This window comes from Tauraco erythrolophus, chromosome 25 (genome assembly GCF_009769465.1).
Source record: "Tauraco erythrolophus isolate bTauEry1 chromosome 25, bTauEry1.pri, whole genome shotgun sequence".
NCBI lineage: Eukaryota > Metazoa > Chordata > Aves > Musophagiformes > Musophagidae > Tauraco > Tauraco erythrolophus.
The window spans coordinates 3,753,993-3,771,609 of NC_141489.1; the positions used below are offsets into that span (position 1 = coordinate 3,753,993).

Genomic DNA, 17,617 nt, shown 5'->3' on the forward strand with positions numbered 1-17,617 from the left:
CCGCCTTCCCCTTCGACGTCAACTGGCCTTTGCTTTGGACAGCGAACGCACGGAGAGTGCTCGGAGAGGAGCGTTGGCATCTCAATGAGCCAACTTAAAAATCTGGAGGCTGGAGATTTGCTGTTTATCTTAAAAACGTAGAAAAACGTGATAATTTCCTGACATTGCGTTCTTCCTCTCCCCTCTCTTTTGTGCTTCCAAGAACACGGGAACTCACTCTCATTAATGAAACGAGGAAGATTACCCCAGCTGCAGTGCCACGGACACGAGGCCCATTATCCTGATTTCCTTCGTCATGTCCTCGCACCTGGACGCTCTGTCAGGGTCAGTCCATTAAAAGCAGATCTGCAAAACCACGTTTCACTTCCAAGCTCTTCACCCGGGGAAAAAAAAAATCATCCTCAGCAATCTGACTATGTATCGACACGGCGAGGTCAACAAGCTTCACGTTAACGGCGCGTTTCTGCAGCACCGAAGAACTTCGGGAACGGTCTACGCAGTTGCCACGTCTTCTCCATTCCCAAGCGAGCAGAAGGAAATCAAACTGGTGGGGAACACACGAGACGCGGGCAGATTTTCACAGGCTACTCCTACGAGCTCTGGCAGTGACAAGCTGCGCTTCTTTTAGAAGAAATAAAATGAAAAATCATTACTTATCTTAATTGTTGCTAAGGGTTTACCATGCTCTGAGCTCAACATCTCAGTATTAGCTCCTCCCCAAGCGCTGGACAGGAGGATTTTGAGGAGCACAATAGCTGAATCTCAGGGGTCCTCTCTATTAATCGCTGAAATGTATCCTGTTTCATTATCTACCATCAGAGTATAATGCAATTAGTGTCCATTATACATTAGAGATATTTATTAGTCCTCCAGTACGTATGGACTCACACTCAAGGCAGTGGGAGCCCGTTACATGCACTGTAACTTCTTCAGCAGTGGTGAGGAGCTGAGTCGGGTCAGATCTTCAGGGATTCCCTACTTGCAAAGAGCATGAACGTCCTCCACACGCTTTGAAGCCTCCGTTAGTTTATCATGTGAAATGGCATATTCGGGATGAAAAGCGATGCCTGAAAGTCTCCTGAACGGTCTCGAGGGCTGCGCAACGCCCTCGTGATGCTCACGAAAGGCAGCACCAAACCTGAACCCCCAGCAGAGACCCGCCACGTCGCCAGTGACTTGTCGAGCGCGTACGGGCCGATCTGTGCCTTTGTGCTCACATCTGGTCACCAAACCACCTGAAAACGCAGCACATTCCAGTTTCATCCCGAATCTGGTATTCTGAGAACGCCCTGCCCCATCTCTGCGAGAACGGGGAGGAGTATTTCAGGACCCAGAGGACCGACACCCCCGCGCTACCCAGGGACCGACATCCCTCCCGCACGCAGCACCCACCGCGCGCAGGCGTCTCGCCCACCACGCAAGCACCCTCCACCTTCATTTCCCTTTCACGGTAACAAAGGAAAGCAGGGATTTTTCCAAGTTGCTCTCATTATGGTTCGTTACGGCACGTGCCGTGTGATTAGCAGTACACGCCAGGCGTGCTGGCTGCCTGTCCCTTGCCCAGCGTACAACGAGCTCTCCTACAGCCAGGGCAGCCAGAACCACAGGGGCCAGCCAAAACCCGTAGCGCTGGGTGGGAGTGACTGGGAGGGAGCAAACCCTCAGCTCCGTAGGGATAAGTGCCGCATGGGCATTGCAAAGAGGGTGGAGAAGCGTTTCGCAGTGACACGCGCTTAACGACTCCGAGGAAGGGTATTCAATAACTAACAGTGGTGGACACGAAGCCACCTGCTGCTGCCAGGTGCTTTGCAAAGGGTTGGCTTGACAGGACCGTTGTGCAGAACCTACTAAAACAGAGAAGATGCCCGTTGGGAGGAGCCATATAGTATTTTGCTACTGCAGCCTGTTTACCACAAAACTTCAAGTGGTAAATTACTCCGACACTCTAACAGCTATAGCTGCTTCCATCAGCCAGGTGGGTACGCAGTCCCAGCAGATACCATCGTATTTTCTTCAGACTGACCACACCATCTGGGAGACGCACTGACACAACCTTGAATCTGAGTGTTTCTCATTTTTATAATCATATTTTAAGAAACGGGCAGGCCAAATGGAGCAAAGCTTATGAGGATAAACTACTGGAATTACAGTCAGAGTGTCTGTTTCCACTCTTCAGTAGAAACAAAGATAACGTTGTTAACAGCCATCACTGAGTTTAGAGAATATAAATCTAACCATGATTAAATTCTGTTCCATGAGCTAAGCCAGGAAACTCAGCTGCTATCAGGATGGAGATTACAGATGCATTTACTGTCCAAAATTGCTAGTCTGATTCTGTTCCTTATTTTGCTTTTTAAAAGACATTTAGTAGGACTACAAGGAACACAACTTCAAAAAGAAGCCAACTACAAAGGACGTATCCACGCTGTTCATCCTTCACCTCCTTATCCTCTACTTCATGTGGTTTTGGCATCATTGGAGAAAAGGAGGATGGTTCCCCTCCTCCAGACTGAGCTGGCAGGAGCAACCTGCCGAAACGCAGACATCCCCGGTGATGCCTGCACAGGAGCTGGTCAACACGGGGCCTTCCGAGAAACAGCTGATTTCATTCTGAAGACAACTATTAGGTTTCTTGGATCAGTTGTGTGCCCAGAGGGTGCTTATTTCTTTCCAGGAACAACATAAAGATCTAAGGTGACTAGTACAGACGTAGAGATCTACGGAGCACAAAGTCGGGTAAGACGCATCCATGTGCAACCTCACAAAATGAAATGATTCAGCTAACAGTACGAGAGGAACACATTTGTACGCTCTGATTTCTCAGAGCGTTTGCTTACCTAGGGTCACAGAGAAACTTGGTCTTTTCACCTTCTTCTCTCCAAATAAGCCATTCTCGGAAAGAGGGATGAACAAACATTCGTGTCATATCTCTACGTTTGATAAGAAACATAGAAAGGTTCTCCATCCTCTGCTGAAAGTCATCCCACTCCAAAGTGCCCTCAATGTTACCTGCATTGATGGCCTGAAAAATATGTTCATCTGTTAATGGATGCAGAGATGCCACTGCCACATTCAAGAGAGGCATGACCCGATCAAAGGAAGACTGCGTTGGGAACTTCATATTGCACTGCAACAGGTAAACTTCTGACAGAGACACTGGGACTACTTTGTAGCTGGAGCTTTTTAGTACTAAGTATCCTTTCTCTATGAGATCAAAAGTGAGTTTTAGGTACAGGTAGGACCCTTGGCTCAAGGTCTTGAGGTGAGAACTGAGTTTGCCGAACGTCGTGTTGTCCATTTTGCCGTTGAGCGAGATGTTGTTCTGGATCTCCGAGCTGCTGTGTATCCGATGAAGGATATACGCCTGCAGGTCCTGGTCTATGGCTTCGTTCTCTTCCAGTCTATCCAAAAATATTCTGTGGAAGGGCAACAGCTTAATTATTTCCTGCAAAGAAAGAAAGAAAGAAAAAGGATACTCAAGCTGGCAGTGTTTATTATTCATTAAGTAAACTTAATTTATATTACAATAGCACCTTTGAGACTCCTTTAAGACCTCTTCCATCAGGGAGAGCACACGAGGTGGCAGTTTGTGCCCTCAGGACCTCCCCATCTCATCTATAATCAAGCAGGTTGCGTGCGAAACATAACTGAAATAAAAATGAAGGACGCTGTTCCTAACACTGCATCCATGGAAAGGGCTGGAAAATTCACACAGAGCAGTGCTCTCGCTATGCCTACCCTACCCCAACCAGATGACAGATCTGAAGCCAGAAGAAATTTTGCTGCAGCTGAGCTAAGGAGCTCCCCAGGAGTGTGCTCCTGGATCACACAGCTGCTATGAACAGGGAAACGCACGGAAACATCGGGACAGATAATAGTGAGTATTTTCCAGTGCAAAATAAACACGTCTGTCTGCTGCAGGACACTGTGGCCAGGGACTCTCGTCTGCTGAGCTCACTGATGATGCTCTTGCAACACAAAGCAAAGATCATCAAGAGCCTTTCCAAAGGAATTCTTGCGTCATGGGCTCTCAGTCGCTGCGACGCAGGGAGAAATGATGCAATGGAGCTGGACACGGCAGCTGCAGGAGAAGCCATCAATTCTCCAAAAACATCGAGAGGGTGAGCACAGCGCAAAACGAAAGCTTGCAGTGAAAACCGCAGGGCTGCGAAAGCCCGAATTAAATGAGGAATCCAAGTCACAGGGATGCAATTTACCTACAATTACAAAAAGACCCCGTCCAAGTGATGTTTAATCTACTCCATTACCGAGCAAAAAAAGGAACTGCAGCACAAAGCAGCAGATAGCCTGTGCTCTCCTGGTGTCCTGGGGAGCAGCTGCCGTTCCCAGCCACCACGGCAGCGTGCAGCAGCTGGCTGCCCTCGGTGGAGCTGGAACCAGCTCAGCGCCCTGCCAGGAGGACCACAGCAAAGCAACCTGCAGATCTCAGTAAATATTAGCAAATCTCAATAAAAACGCTTAATGGAGCTCAGTAAAAACGAACTGCGCAGCTCTGCGCTAATGAAAAAACGGCTAACGATGAAAAAATGAGAAAGGTAGAGCTGCAGACATGACTTCCTGCCCGGAGCAGCTGGTTCAGTTGAAGAGCAGCTCTGAGCTGGCTCCCAAACGCGTGTCCCGTCCCTCCGACATCTGTCTCCTCTGGGCTCCTGGCTCCGACACTCGGTGTGAATGTTCCCACAAGTGATCACAGAATCACAGAATGGTTTGGGTTGGAAGGGACCTCAAAGATCACCCAGTTCCAACCCCTCTGCCATGGGCAGGGACACCCTCCACTACACCAATTTGCTCAAAGCGCCATCCAACCTGGCCTTGAACACTTCCAGGGATGGGGCAGCCACAGCTTCTCTGGGCAACCTGGTCCAGTGCCTCAGAACCCTCAAATGCTGCAAATCAACCAGTTCTGCTGTGAAACAGTTGAAAGGGCAGATCTCTCCTAACTGGGTCCCTGTGTTTGGTCACAGCTTGTTCCGTTCAGATGAGCAGTTGAGCCAACAAACTGAGGTCAGCTTAATCCTTATGCCAAGAGAGTGGTGATGAGTAGCTAAGGACAGGCTGAAGGTAAGAACCTGCCCAGCTGTAAATTAAAATAAAAATACTTAACAATAACCCAAACAACATTCAGCTCAGAGCTTCAGCAGCTGCTCAAGATACTCTTCACTGAGTTGAGTAGTGTCTTGCTCTGACATTGACTCCTCCAGACTGAAACGATCACACTCTCACACTCTAGACAGCACAGAAGGAGTATGAAGATTGAAGATCTGCACTCCTTCACCCTTCCACATGGAGGGGGAGATGTTCTCAAGCAGCACAGGCTGACGGACATCAGGCCCTACCCTCTCGTACGCTTGGTGAGTAAGTGGCCCCTTGGCTTGCGAGCTGTCTCACTCAAATGAACTACACTATTTGCTGATGAGCATTTATTGACACGAGTAGGTGATGCTGGATTAGATCGCTGCAACACTGCAGTGAGTTTGGGGAGATCAATGTAAATCCAAGTAGAAAAAAGCAAAAAGAATAACCCGAAATAAAGGGCCTTAGGCAAATCCAGATGTCCACTAAGATCTTCTTTATCAAAGCCCATCGTGACAATGACATAGTTTATCACAATTCTTGGTCTCAGCGTACCTGTAGACTTGTCCTGACCGTCACTACCAGCTTCAGCCAGGAAGGGAATTTTCCAATCATTTTGCTCAGGAATGATACTATGGTGTCTCCGTAATCCGGCTTGTGAAATTCAGCCTCATTTAAACCATCAATTAATATGATGAAATCTTCATCAGGGATCTTCCTCTCTGAGAGAAGGAGAAAAAGAAAGAGCATTTATTTGAAAGGTCAGACACACAGCTATAATGTACAGCCAAGTTACTACAGTGTTTTAAAGCATCATCAGATATTGCTAAAGAAGAAAAAAGACACAGCAGCAGCACCTTTCTTATGATACATTAATTTCATATTAGGTAGTCCCACACATACACAATTTAAATTCTTACAAAATACGTATTCTAGCTACGACGTACACAACTATGAGATCCCACAGATAAAATAGCTAGTCCTCTTTTTAAAAATTATCTCTTTCACAAAGTCTGGTGTTATTTGATGCTAATCAGTATCTTTCTGATAAGTTTTAATAAACACATTATTGGCAGTTCTCTATCATTTTGATATTAATCTCTCACTCTGAGGTCAGCCTGTCTTAATTTTTACAACTCCTAAATGAAGGTTCACCAAGACGTTCATCTCCCAACACCTCTAGATCTTTCCAATTTTGCAATCTGCACTTTGGGCATCAGCTTCTTCACCAACTGAAGTGTTTTGAACCCAAAGCACATCTGATTCACAGGCAAAACCATTATCTGAGGAGAGGAAACCAGCAGTCTGCACACATGGGGAAGGTCATTCAACGTTTTGGAGGTTCCATCCTCCGTTCAGCAGAGACTGTTAAAATGACTCTGATCTTCCAGGTTTGTAAAGGATCTGTACCCAAAATTATCAATGAGTTGGGATGAATAGAAAAGATCCTACAAAAAGGAAATCATGGACTTTTTAAACAGGATTTTTTTGCTGCTCGTGATTACAGTAACCAAATCCATGTAGATAATGAAGTCAATGTTTCTATGTCAGATGCTGAGAGCTGAGTATAGCTTTGTAACTAATGATATAGACTCTTTCTGACTTGCATCTTAAGCTCAAGTGGTATCTTCTCAAAGGTAATCTTGCTTAATATTCCGTATAAAGTTTGCTCTCCTTTGTGAAGTACTACGGGTAAATCCTGCTACCAAAAGGCTCAGTACTCCCAAGAGCAGGTGAGCTTTTCTCTTTGACTTTAAATTGCACCAGGAAATTTGCTATAAAAACCCAGCACAAAATGTTCATCGATGACGTAAGCCGTCTCTGTGTCGTTCCTGGGAGAACAGAAACGTGTAAACACCTCGTGTTGGGTGCTGTCCTGCATCGACATCCCACCTCGCCCTTGCTTTATGTTACCAAGCTGCATTCACCTCCTCCCATACTGCTCATATCCATTTACAAAATGCCACATATTTTGCACTAGAACTACCACAGATCCTTTTTCAGTTAACTTCTCAGTAGGATTATTGGGTGCACTAGAAAATACACTTTCCGACTCTCTGAAATCTTGAAGTGAATATAGTGCCTGAGTTTTATACCCACATCTCATGTTTCTCATAAAGCCTGACGGAGAGAGGAGAAAGCAGAGAGTGGTGGAAGAATCAGAACTTTGTTCTCCTATATATTATTTAGGTTCCTTGAGATTAAAAAAAAATATGTATTTGAGAATCATGAATCTAACTTTCTCAGTGACATTCACCATTAACGACTGTGCAATGATTTTGTCCCAGTAGCATTAAAGCTTCAACAGCACCTTGTAAAAGACCTGCTGATATATTTACAGAGCCTTAAATGTTATATATTTTAAAACCAATTTCCAGACACTGTTCATTTACAAAACACTTGGTGCAAACGAGCTTGCCAGCACTCTGGACAAGCACGGTTGAAAGATGGGAGTCCTGATCATTGGCTCCACTGGAGCTGTGTTGAGTGCAGAGCCCAAGAGGGGAAAAAAAAAGTTTTTATATAAAATTTTTCCACCCTCCCAGAACAAAGGACCAGATGGGGGTCAACCTGCTTGGCAAAAAAACAAGCATCCTCCGAAATGTTCTGAACTCAATAGCTGGAACACCTCACAAGGAGTTACTGTAATAACCACAAATTATTCTCCTTTACAGCAGTGGTTTCTAACTGTATTTTCTTTTTTTTTTTTTTGCCAGAAGCGTTGGTAGGAAAGAGTAGCCACACTACTCCTACGGTGACATTTCTCCATGCCAGGAAAGTCGACGGCAGTCGAGCTGCGCTGGCGCTGCGTGTTCGTGGTGCCTGGTGGAACCAGGCGCTGCTGCTCAGGGTTTGGACGCTGCATTTTGAAGAGCTGATTTGATCAACAGAGCTTTGAATCCGGTAGGAGCTGCATGTACTTCCCGTTGGCTCCAACACTGCCCTATGTAGGGTGGTAACAGAAAATTACCTGAAGTATTTTTGCAGCCAACTTGCAGCACGGCATTTTGATGAACGCCGTTTTGCAGGACAACAGAGTCCTGAACTCTGCAACGCTCTGACAGCTTTCATGGTAACGAGCGAAGATCTTAGTGATTGTCACAATGAATTAGTTATATCTTGCAGAGGGAAGAAAGAAAAGGAGACAAACCCGATGCTGCATTAGAAAAAGCCCTGAAGTCCATCAGGATAAGGCTTCTTACCAGTCGCCCTAGAAGCTCTACACGGGGTATCTATAGACTTTTGGTGAAAGCTCCAAATTCTCAAAAGCCCACTAAACAATGGCAGGGAAAGGGAAAAATATTCACCCACCAAATAATGGTAGGGAAAGGGAGAAACATTCACCCTCTAAACAAATAAATCAGAACATACTGCCAAGCAGAGCTGTGTGTGGAAACTGTTGCTCATTTTCACCTTCAGAACCTTGAGGAACATGGAAGAAAGCAAGAAAAAAGAAAGCCAAGCACAAGCTGTCATCTATGAGCCTTAAGCGCCCATCAAGAGGAGAGGGGTGGTTAACCCCTCGCTCCCCAACAAGCACCACGGCATAGTCTCAGCTTCTCCAGACCCCACCTCTTCCCTGCAGCTCTCCAGATGCGACGCAGAGGGATCCATCCATCGCTTTAAGAGCCCCGATGCAACTACAAACACAATAAAAAAGGGCGCGCGGGAGCTCCGGGAAAGCGCAGGGAGCGCCGTCACGATACCTTTGTGCAGATTTTCCAGGGGCTCCAGGACTCCCCGGCGGAAGGAGGCCATGGGGTCCTGCACGCAGGAGCGCAGGCTGAGCATGCTCTGCAGGTGCGGCTCGCGCAGCAGCTGCTCCCTGTAGGCGCCGAACTGCGGCGAGCGGCAGAGCAGCGCGGCCACGTTGTGCACGAACTCGGGCACCAGGCAGGTGTAGGCGTTGTCAGCCTGGCAGTAGTGATAGGCGACGACCTGGCAAAGAGGGAAAAAGAACAAAAAAAAAAAAAAAAAAAAAAAAAAAAGGCATCTGCATCAGATGGGAGTCGGGTAAGTTGGGAAACGCAGCGGTTTTTTGTTTGGTGAGTTTGATGCGCTCCGGCAGGCGAAGGATTTAAGAGTACCAAGTGTTAACTACCCGTGACAAGAATCCAGACACATCAGTTGGTAAAAACAGGCACTGATCCTGAAAAATGACTGGACCTGCCACTCGAGGAATAAATGAAATTAAGCTGTAGCTGCTCACAAAGACAGACACCGACAGCAACTGACATTTCCGACGCACCGCGCCGAGCAGGGAGCGATAGGATTGTGCTCCCAGCTCCGTTTAAGGACTTGATGCCAGTAATAACTTGTGATTTGTTTTCTTGAACTTATTTTTTGTTCGCTGTTTTCGAATGTCAAGCTCTGTAGGAGCAGGCAGCGAGCACTAGCTGGGTACCTCACAGCAAGGCAGCACCTGCAAACAGATTCCTGCGACCGGAGGGGGAACGTCAGGGTTACTAGACATTACTCATCCACCGTGATCCTGCTCTTCATTCAGAAAATCAACTCAATTTTTTTAAAAAAAGGAAATCTTCCTCTTTTCCCCAGTCCCCTGATTTTCCCAGCTCTTCAAACCCTGCTAGAACCCACTAAATTCTGCCCACTTATTACAATAAGCAGAAAACCAGTGGCATTTTCGCAGTCCTATCTGCCAACTTTCCTGGTTTCTTTTGCAATATATAAAAAGGTCCACAAAAACCCTTCTCTGCTGGCAAAGCGCTCGGCAGGCGGCTCCAGTACCGCTCCAGCCACCGGCTCCTCCTGCTCCCTCGCTGGCACCAGCCTCCTGGCACACTGCCTGGCCCTTTGGTGCCAGCCTCTGCCAGGTCAAACAGCTTTTCTCCAGCTCCTGTTCACCAGGTTTTCTCTTCAAATGTCATCGATAGTACCCAGAAATTCCCCGGCCAGGCAGGTGGGATCAGTTTGGTACGAAACCCATCATTGCCCTGGAGCGCTGTAGCACAGCGTATAAATTTTGCAAAATAAACCACATTTCTGAGCGTGCCCAGGCTCTGAGCTCTGCCGCCGCGAGGGACGGCACCGGGAAACGGACACGTCAGGCTCTGGGGTCCTCGCACGCTGCTGGCTCAGCACTGGCTTTTCATTTTAAATTGAAATATATGAAATTACCAATGGGGTATAATGCAATAATTTCCCTCCACAGTCACAATGAGGTGCGATGCGTCCAGCGACGATAAAGCTAGGCTGTTATTGCAAGCATCGAGCCCTAATACATGTGCTTAAGTTTTAATGGATACCTTCAAATTCCTAACAGAATTTTTCCTACCAGCCAGTTAAAATGTAATGTATTCCCTTCGAGAATAGCACTGGGTAAAGTAACAATAAAGGCAGTGATTCCTTTTCAACAATCCTATTTATTTGGGGATTATAACTTGTGGATTCCACAGCATAAAGTTCTTAAGCGGCCGTCCCCTGGTATCAGGTTCCCAGTAACAGAAGCCAAATTACTGTACGCAGAGCTCACATCCTACACGATAGGTGTGCAGACACAAAAATAAAGTCTCCTTTTTAAGAGAGGCAAATTCACTTCTTCCAGGAATCTAAAGAGCCACATGATGGAAAAGGGGATATAAGCGGTACCCATGAAGGGAACGGTCACTGCTACATATTGGGATGGTTGCAACTCAATTAATTTAAGCCCCTTCATGTACATCCTTGATCCATGTGCTGGATTTACAGGTATACTGACTAAGTCTTACACAGTGGGATAAATGTAATGCTTAATAGGTGGATCTGAAGCTCAACCAGTAAGCAGTGAGGATTTTGGAAAGGCAACCAAAGGAAAGGCATTATGATGTTCTCAGAAATGCAACTGCGCCAAAATTTCATTTTGATGTTATTTCTTCTCCATGACATTTTCTCTATCTTCAAATCAAAAGAGAGACTGCCAAAAGCCAGTGCTGCAAGCTGAGCCTGGTGCTAGAAACCAAGCTCCTCACTCACACAACCAGAGTTGGGAGGGAAACAGTCTTCTCATCCTGTAAAACTTTATAAGGTTTCAAAGCCTTTTTTTCTGTTCCACCCTTAAGAATGAGACCAGAGTTAACGTGAAAAGTGAATGGAACCAACCTCAGGACAACCAAGGTGTGGTTGGTGTGGATGGGGCTCATCCCCAAACACTTTCAAACCCAGTTCTTTCTCCCTCGTATTAGGTGAACACCTTTAATACCTGGCCACTAATGCTCTGAGGAAGGTCTCTTTCTAATTATTTCACTTTATATACTTTATTAACGGCTCAAGGATCCAGCCAGAGGGATGGATTACCACCTCCACTGCTTAGGATTCTCTTGTAAGATACGGGAGACCATCTCCAGACCTTGCTCTGCATCTGAAATGACCACTCCAAATGCTAGTTGTAATCCTGGGGTGTTATTAGTCTCTTCTCCTTCTGCTTGACTGGATAAGCCAAGAAGAATATCCAAGAAAAAAAAGAACTCGTATAGCCCAGAAATGACCTTTTCATTGAAAAAGCTGTGCTCTCAATAAAAGCTTAAATTTCCCATAGATTGAACTACTTTCCTTTAAAAACTGCTTGAAAAAGTTCCAACCACCTCTCATCATAAACAAAATCCTTGAATTAAACCTTTAATTTTATCTAGAAGCTGGGTTTCAATAAATGAAATCGCCAGGGAACAGCACGCTCTTCCAAAGGTATGGGCATGCCTGGGATGCTGTTGTCAGTAAACACTTATTTTTGTCTGACACAATTTAAGGTATAATTTTTCTAATCATAGTTTCAATTTGAACTTTGCCAGCACATAGCACTAAACGCTATAATCACTAAATTGGACTTCCAAAACTTTCAAACCTTTATTTCAGCTATCAGGCTTGTTAAATGATGTTTACAAAGTTGGAAGCTGAAAAATTCCTTGCTCTGAAGTTTGATTATTAAATCACTGGATTGCAAATGTTAAGTATACAACACCTGTAAGCAACCCTAATGCAAGAGGAGTGGATTGCAACAGAGGATGGGAAAAGTACAACCTAAATCAAGAGAACTCTTCAAAATACCTGTTTGTGTCATTTTTGTATGGGCTGAGAATGCAATTTCAACAAGTCGAGTGACTCTATGTCGAGAAACCACGGCATTATGTTGTTCATGTTAAATATCAAATGCCAAAAGTTACAAACTTGCATAATTTCCTTTCTTGCTTGAAAGGGAGCTTCAAAATAATTCACACTTGTATGATGCATATTTTACTTCCAATGATTACCTCCTCTCCTCAAACGATTTGGAGAGTCTAGCTGGCTACACACCAAAGTAGTACGTTTATCATGAGCTTTTTGGTAGCCAGATTTTTTAAATGTGAATTATGTGTTATACAGCTTGAGAAACACCAGATGCAGCGAAGGCAGAGCACTCCTGTAACAGACCATGGCCAATGTTCAACACGACCCCATTCTCCCCCTGATGTGGGGTCAAGGAGCACCAAAACTCTTATTTACTCAGAAACGACACAAATTTCATCTTAACTGCTGAAGCAGAATTATGAAAGACATTACTCATCTCTCTTTAGCTGTTAAAAATCCAGTAGGTCTTCAGGAGTCTCTTCTCCCAACCTTTCCAACACCAGCCATCCCACTCTCTCCTTTCTGCCACAATCACCTCCATCTCTCCCTTGATCCAGCCTCACGTTAGCCTTCATCATCCCTACCAACCCCTTCTGCTGTCCTTCCATTTGGGTTCACTCCTTCATCTCCCCTTTTCTTGGCTGCAGGACTTGTCTGCAGTGTCCCATCTGGACATGAAGACACCATCCATCTTTCCTGCAGTTCTCCTCCCCACACCAAAACACATTTCTAAATCATGACCATGCAAACCGCGCTCCAGGTCTCCAAGGCCAAGCTACTGATTTCACTTGGCTTGGGCTCAGCTGAGAAGACATGGAAGAATTCCATGAAATCAGAAAAAAAAGGGAGATTTCCTCATATAGGTCAGGATCGAGGAAAAGCTGCTGGAAGAAAAAGGCAGACACGTGCATGTTAAAAGCAGAACAGCTATTCCAAGGAAAATGGAAAATGCCAGAGGAAGAAGGGAAGAGCTGCACGAATGCAGCAGGAGGAAGAGGCCAGAAAGGGCACAAGGCATGGAAAGAAACAAGGTAGAAAAGAGATTCTGTATCACCTATAAAGTACAGAGGGAGAGAAGAGACTGAATTGTGAAGGGGGAATAGAAAAGAGAGAGAAGGGGAGAAGATGACATGTCAGGAGAGGCAGGAGGTAACAGCAATATGAGAAAGACTGGAAGGACGGAGCGAAGATCAAAGGAGAAAGAGGGGCTGAAGATGGCTCAAGGGAAATCAGTTATTTTTACTTAATAGGACAGGCCAATTTTAAGCAGCTCTCCAGCACTATTTGTGAAAAAGAATATCCTCCGTTTAAGAAGCATCCCTTTGACATCACGCCTCTGCTGTGATGTGTCTTGTCTTCCTTCTGGAAGCGTGTCGTGCAGGGAGGCCATCCTGCCAAAGCCCTGGAAGGACCAACCTCCCTCACCCCGGAGCTCCCAGCAACACCCCGCTTCCTCCGGTGCTCTTGAAGAGCTTCAACGTTGTATTTTGACTGTATTCCTGCACCTAGTAAGACTCATCTTTTTTTGACCCCTACAAAATAGCTTCCGATCGATCCAGTGCAACGCTTTTCCCTGTCAAAACGCCACTTGCCAGGCGTAACGTTGGTTGTAATAACGCCAACGGGAATGGGCACTGCTGTATTTCACCCGTTGCACACGACCGTGCACCACGGGGTGATGTTTACTGGGGACGTTCGTTACTTTCACACCGCCGAGTGTGCCAGCAAATGCCCTCTGAAACTCATTAGTGTCGCAGGGCACCAAGGCTCAGAAGGAACGAGTCCCTCCACCTCTGTGTAAGGTAGGAGCACTGCCTTTCTCTTCATCTGCCTGCAGCAATGACGACGACGCTTTGGCTTGTGGCTTGGAGGACGGGGAGAAGGGCCTCTGAAGCCACCAGCCGTGCTCAGCATCAGTGGAGTGCGCTAATGCGACGGACGTACAGCTCCTCCACCAGCTGCTCGACGCAGGGTATGACCCATTAACGCAGCCGAGCTGGCTTTCAGCTCCATTTGTTTAAGTGCTGCTACCACAAGCAACCCCACAGCATCCAGGAACCCAAAGAATAGAGATGCTCAATGGGTTATTTAAAACTGTGCAGCCAATCCATTAAAAACCCCCTGCGAGTAAAGGATAAAACCTTCAGGGAAAATGGGGAAGGTGACATTAACCAGAGGGGACACAGTTCAGGCTTCTTCCTTTGAGTTGAATCGATCTACCTTGGGCTACAGTACCTCTGCATGGCACTGGTGCCCCTTGCTGAAAGGCAAAGGTCACCCAGGACATGCATTTGTGGGGCAGCATTTTTCAGCACAGGCCGGGGTGGGTGGGAAAGCCTCTCATTTCGTTTTTCTGAAGCGCAGGACCAGCGCTGGACAAGCCAGGTTGAGTCACCATCCCTGGTGGTATTTAACAGACGTGGCACTGAGGGACGTGGTTTAGTGATGGACGTGGCAGTGCTGGGTTAACGGTTGGACACGATGATCTCAAGGGTCTTCTCCAACCTGAACGACTGTGTGATTCTAAGGTCATGCTCCAGCTGAGAGCCGTGTCATACACTGTCCAGCATCGTTTGGAGACGGAAAGGTGGCACTGCAGGGACAGCCACGTGGTGACTTAGCCATGGTCACTCACCAACCCTGGCCAGAGGAAGTAAAGTCGAGAAGTATTTTAATGGATGAAAGATCAAACAAAAGGTAAGGAAGAAAAAACACAGCACAACACGGGAGAGGTGCAGAGTGGTGCTTTTTCTGTGGGATCTTAGGTTTAAAAACCTTACTGCTCATCTTCACGAGTTGTTTTTTTCCAGTTTCACCTTACAGTCATTCCGTGGCATCAGGAAATATGTTTACAAACACGAAACAACAGTAGATTGTTGGGTTCAACAGATCTAGGAAGCTCCGTATCCAGTGGCTCACCAGGAAAGCGGGTAGGCATCGATGGCAGCGCAGGAGCCAAGTCTAGCTTGGCTCGTTGGCACTGCAGGAAACCCTGGCAGCCTGCTCGCTGTTGGAGGGCAGACTGGAAATAAACTCAGCAATCCTGCAAACTGATTTCCATAATACATGCATATATATATTAAAACAAAAGACTAACGGCACAGTTTTGGCAGAAATGCTTATGTTTTATTTGCAAGTGTCGAGATGGGTGTTGCAACGTGAGTAGTTTTAATTCATGACTTTTGAGGGTTTGCCAGATCTGGCAAGACAAGCTCTCGTGTCCTCCTTCCCTGCAAGTCTCTCTACTCCGTCCTACGGTACAAACCCTACTGAGAGAGGGGATGGGAGAAAAGCTGCAGAAAAACTTCCCCTGCAAGGATCATTCCGAATTCCACTGCCAAGAGCTGGAGTCTGACACGTGTCCCCACACTCCTCACCATGACCGGTGAGAAGCCCATCAGCAGCCACTGCCTCCGCTCCTCCTCGGAGGCAGGAGAGGCCCGTGAGTGAAAGTGGAGAAAGGGGCTTGTGCCAGCTCAGTTCTCTTTAAAATTAGGAAACTGATTCTCAGAAATCTCTGCTAAGAAGCTGGTAACATTGCCATATACTTAAAATTTTCCTTGCAAGGAAATGGAAGGCCAGGCATTTACTTCTTGATGCCTCAAGTTTCCTGGCACGCTTCTTGATGCCCGTCTAACTAAGAGCCCTCAACACAATGCCAATGGCAACCCTGAACCACCCTGCTGGGACAGCAAGACTTTGAACTTTCCCTTTTAAAAATATCCTCCCTCAACACATCCAAAACGATCACTAGGAGCTGGGAGGGAACAGTCAGAGCAGGGGGGGGTGATGCCCCAGGTAAGTTATACAAAGGCATTATTGTACTTCCAGCATTTTCTCCACTAATCTCCCAAGACAGAATCACTCTGCTTCCATTTCCAAAACCTGAGTGAGACAGCCTGTTGGGAAGAGAAATGACAAAACTAACAGAGGAATCTCAATTTTAAGCTCCTTGTTTTCTCATTCTTTCAGAAGAAACTACTGCAAACCCTGAGAAGTACCCAACCCTTCCCGCTCGTGTAGCAGGAGGCTCAACTTCTGACCAAGGAGAGGGACAGAGACATGAGAAACCTCAACAGCTGCCACCAGGGTCTGGGAGGAAGGGAATTCTGCCCTCTGTTTTTGATGTTTTTCCCCTCCTAGGACCCACCGGTGAGGATAACTTCAGATCTAACTCCCAAACTATAGGATACAGTTTTCCTGGCACAGTTTTTGAGGATAAAAATCACACCTGGTCCTGGTTTTCTAAATTGCCTCATTTCTAAGCATTTTTCTTCTCCATTAGTTTGCTGATGAACACTGAACTAGAAATCATGGATGACTTCAAATTGCTCCCCAAGAATACAACCGAATAGTGCTCTTTTCCAGCATGGCAGGACCAAGCAGAGCTCCTGCTAGGTGGTCTTCTGTTATTTATTTCTAAAATTAATGATTTGCTCATTTTGCTCATCTCTGACAACAAGAGCTAAAAGAAGCCCTTGCCCCCAAGAACTTACTGCATGAAAAACAGGCAGAAAAGTACAATCCTGAATAATCCAGAGGAGGAAAAGCAACTGTTCACCTTTCATTTCTGTCATCATGAACACACAACTTCTGAGTTTTGGGCTAAGTGACATTTTCAGAAGGAACGGAGTGGGTGAGAGGGACGGCGTGCTTCCCACCAGCGTTCTGGAGCCTGTGCCAACTATCACTTAAGCCTGTTGATTTATTATTAATGCACTTTCATAATGAGCTGCGTTTCTCTAGCACAATGACCACAGCACAATCTAAGAACATCCTGCTCTGCTCAGTGTAAGCAGAGGTGGAACATGTGGAACATCTGCAGGTAGCTTTATCTAGCTCCTCACATATGTTTCGAATCCTAAAATATTCCTGACAATTGTGGTTGTCCATCACTGTCAACACTTTCTTCCCTACTTTAATTCCGACTCTAGTCTTAACACAACCATAAAACACACGTCCAAGAAATACTTTTCCAACCAGATTAACCTACAGGTCAGTCTTTCCCTCAGTTCCTTCGGCTCTTTCTTCTCCAGCCAGTTGAACAAAAACTGTTTTAAGTAGGGCATCAGCAACTGATTTTCATTCCATGGCTACTGATAGAAGAATATGCTGCTCTTCTCTCCCTTCCTCCTGCCAAAGGACATTCCACTTTTTTTTTCTTCTTCTTTTCTTTTTTAGATTAGACTTCGGACAGCCTTTAGCTTACCTATGTGAAGGGTTTTCCTAAACCATCCCCAAGAGTGCCTGCTGGAGAACATGGCATCAATTAGACAACTACATTATTTTTACCAACTATTTTTACTATTGTCTACCAAGACATTCAGTGTATTCGCTCTGTTCAAGAGTGCAGCATCTTCAAAGGCTCTTATGAACAACAAATTCTCACCATCTCTCAAAGGCCAGTTAGACACATGTGATT

At 46.0% G+C, this 17,617-nt stretch overlaps 1 protein-coding gene across 5 annotated transcripts in view; it reads right to left on the reverse strand.

The window, feature by feature from the left end:
* TANC2 (tetratricopeptide repeat, ankyrin repeat and coiled-coil containing 2) overlaps positions 1 to 17,617 on the reverse strand; it is a 218,346-nt gene that overhangs the window by 50,323 nt on the left and 150,406 nt on the right. For all 5 annotated transcript variants that reach the window (XM_086626755.1, XM_086626754.1, XM_086626758.1 and 2 more), the window contains 3 exons: positions 8,802 to 9,033; positions 5,650 to 5,816; positions 2,838 to 3,445 (listed from right to left, as the gene is read on the reverse strand). In XM_086626755.1, coding sequence (XP_086482881.1) covers positions 2,838 to 3,445; positions 5,650 to 5,816; positions 8,802 to 9,033 — 1,007 coding nt within the window. The remainder of the gene's footprint in view (positions 1 to 2,837; positions 3,446 to 5,649; positions 5,817 to 8,801; positions 9,034 to 17,617) is intronic.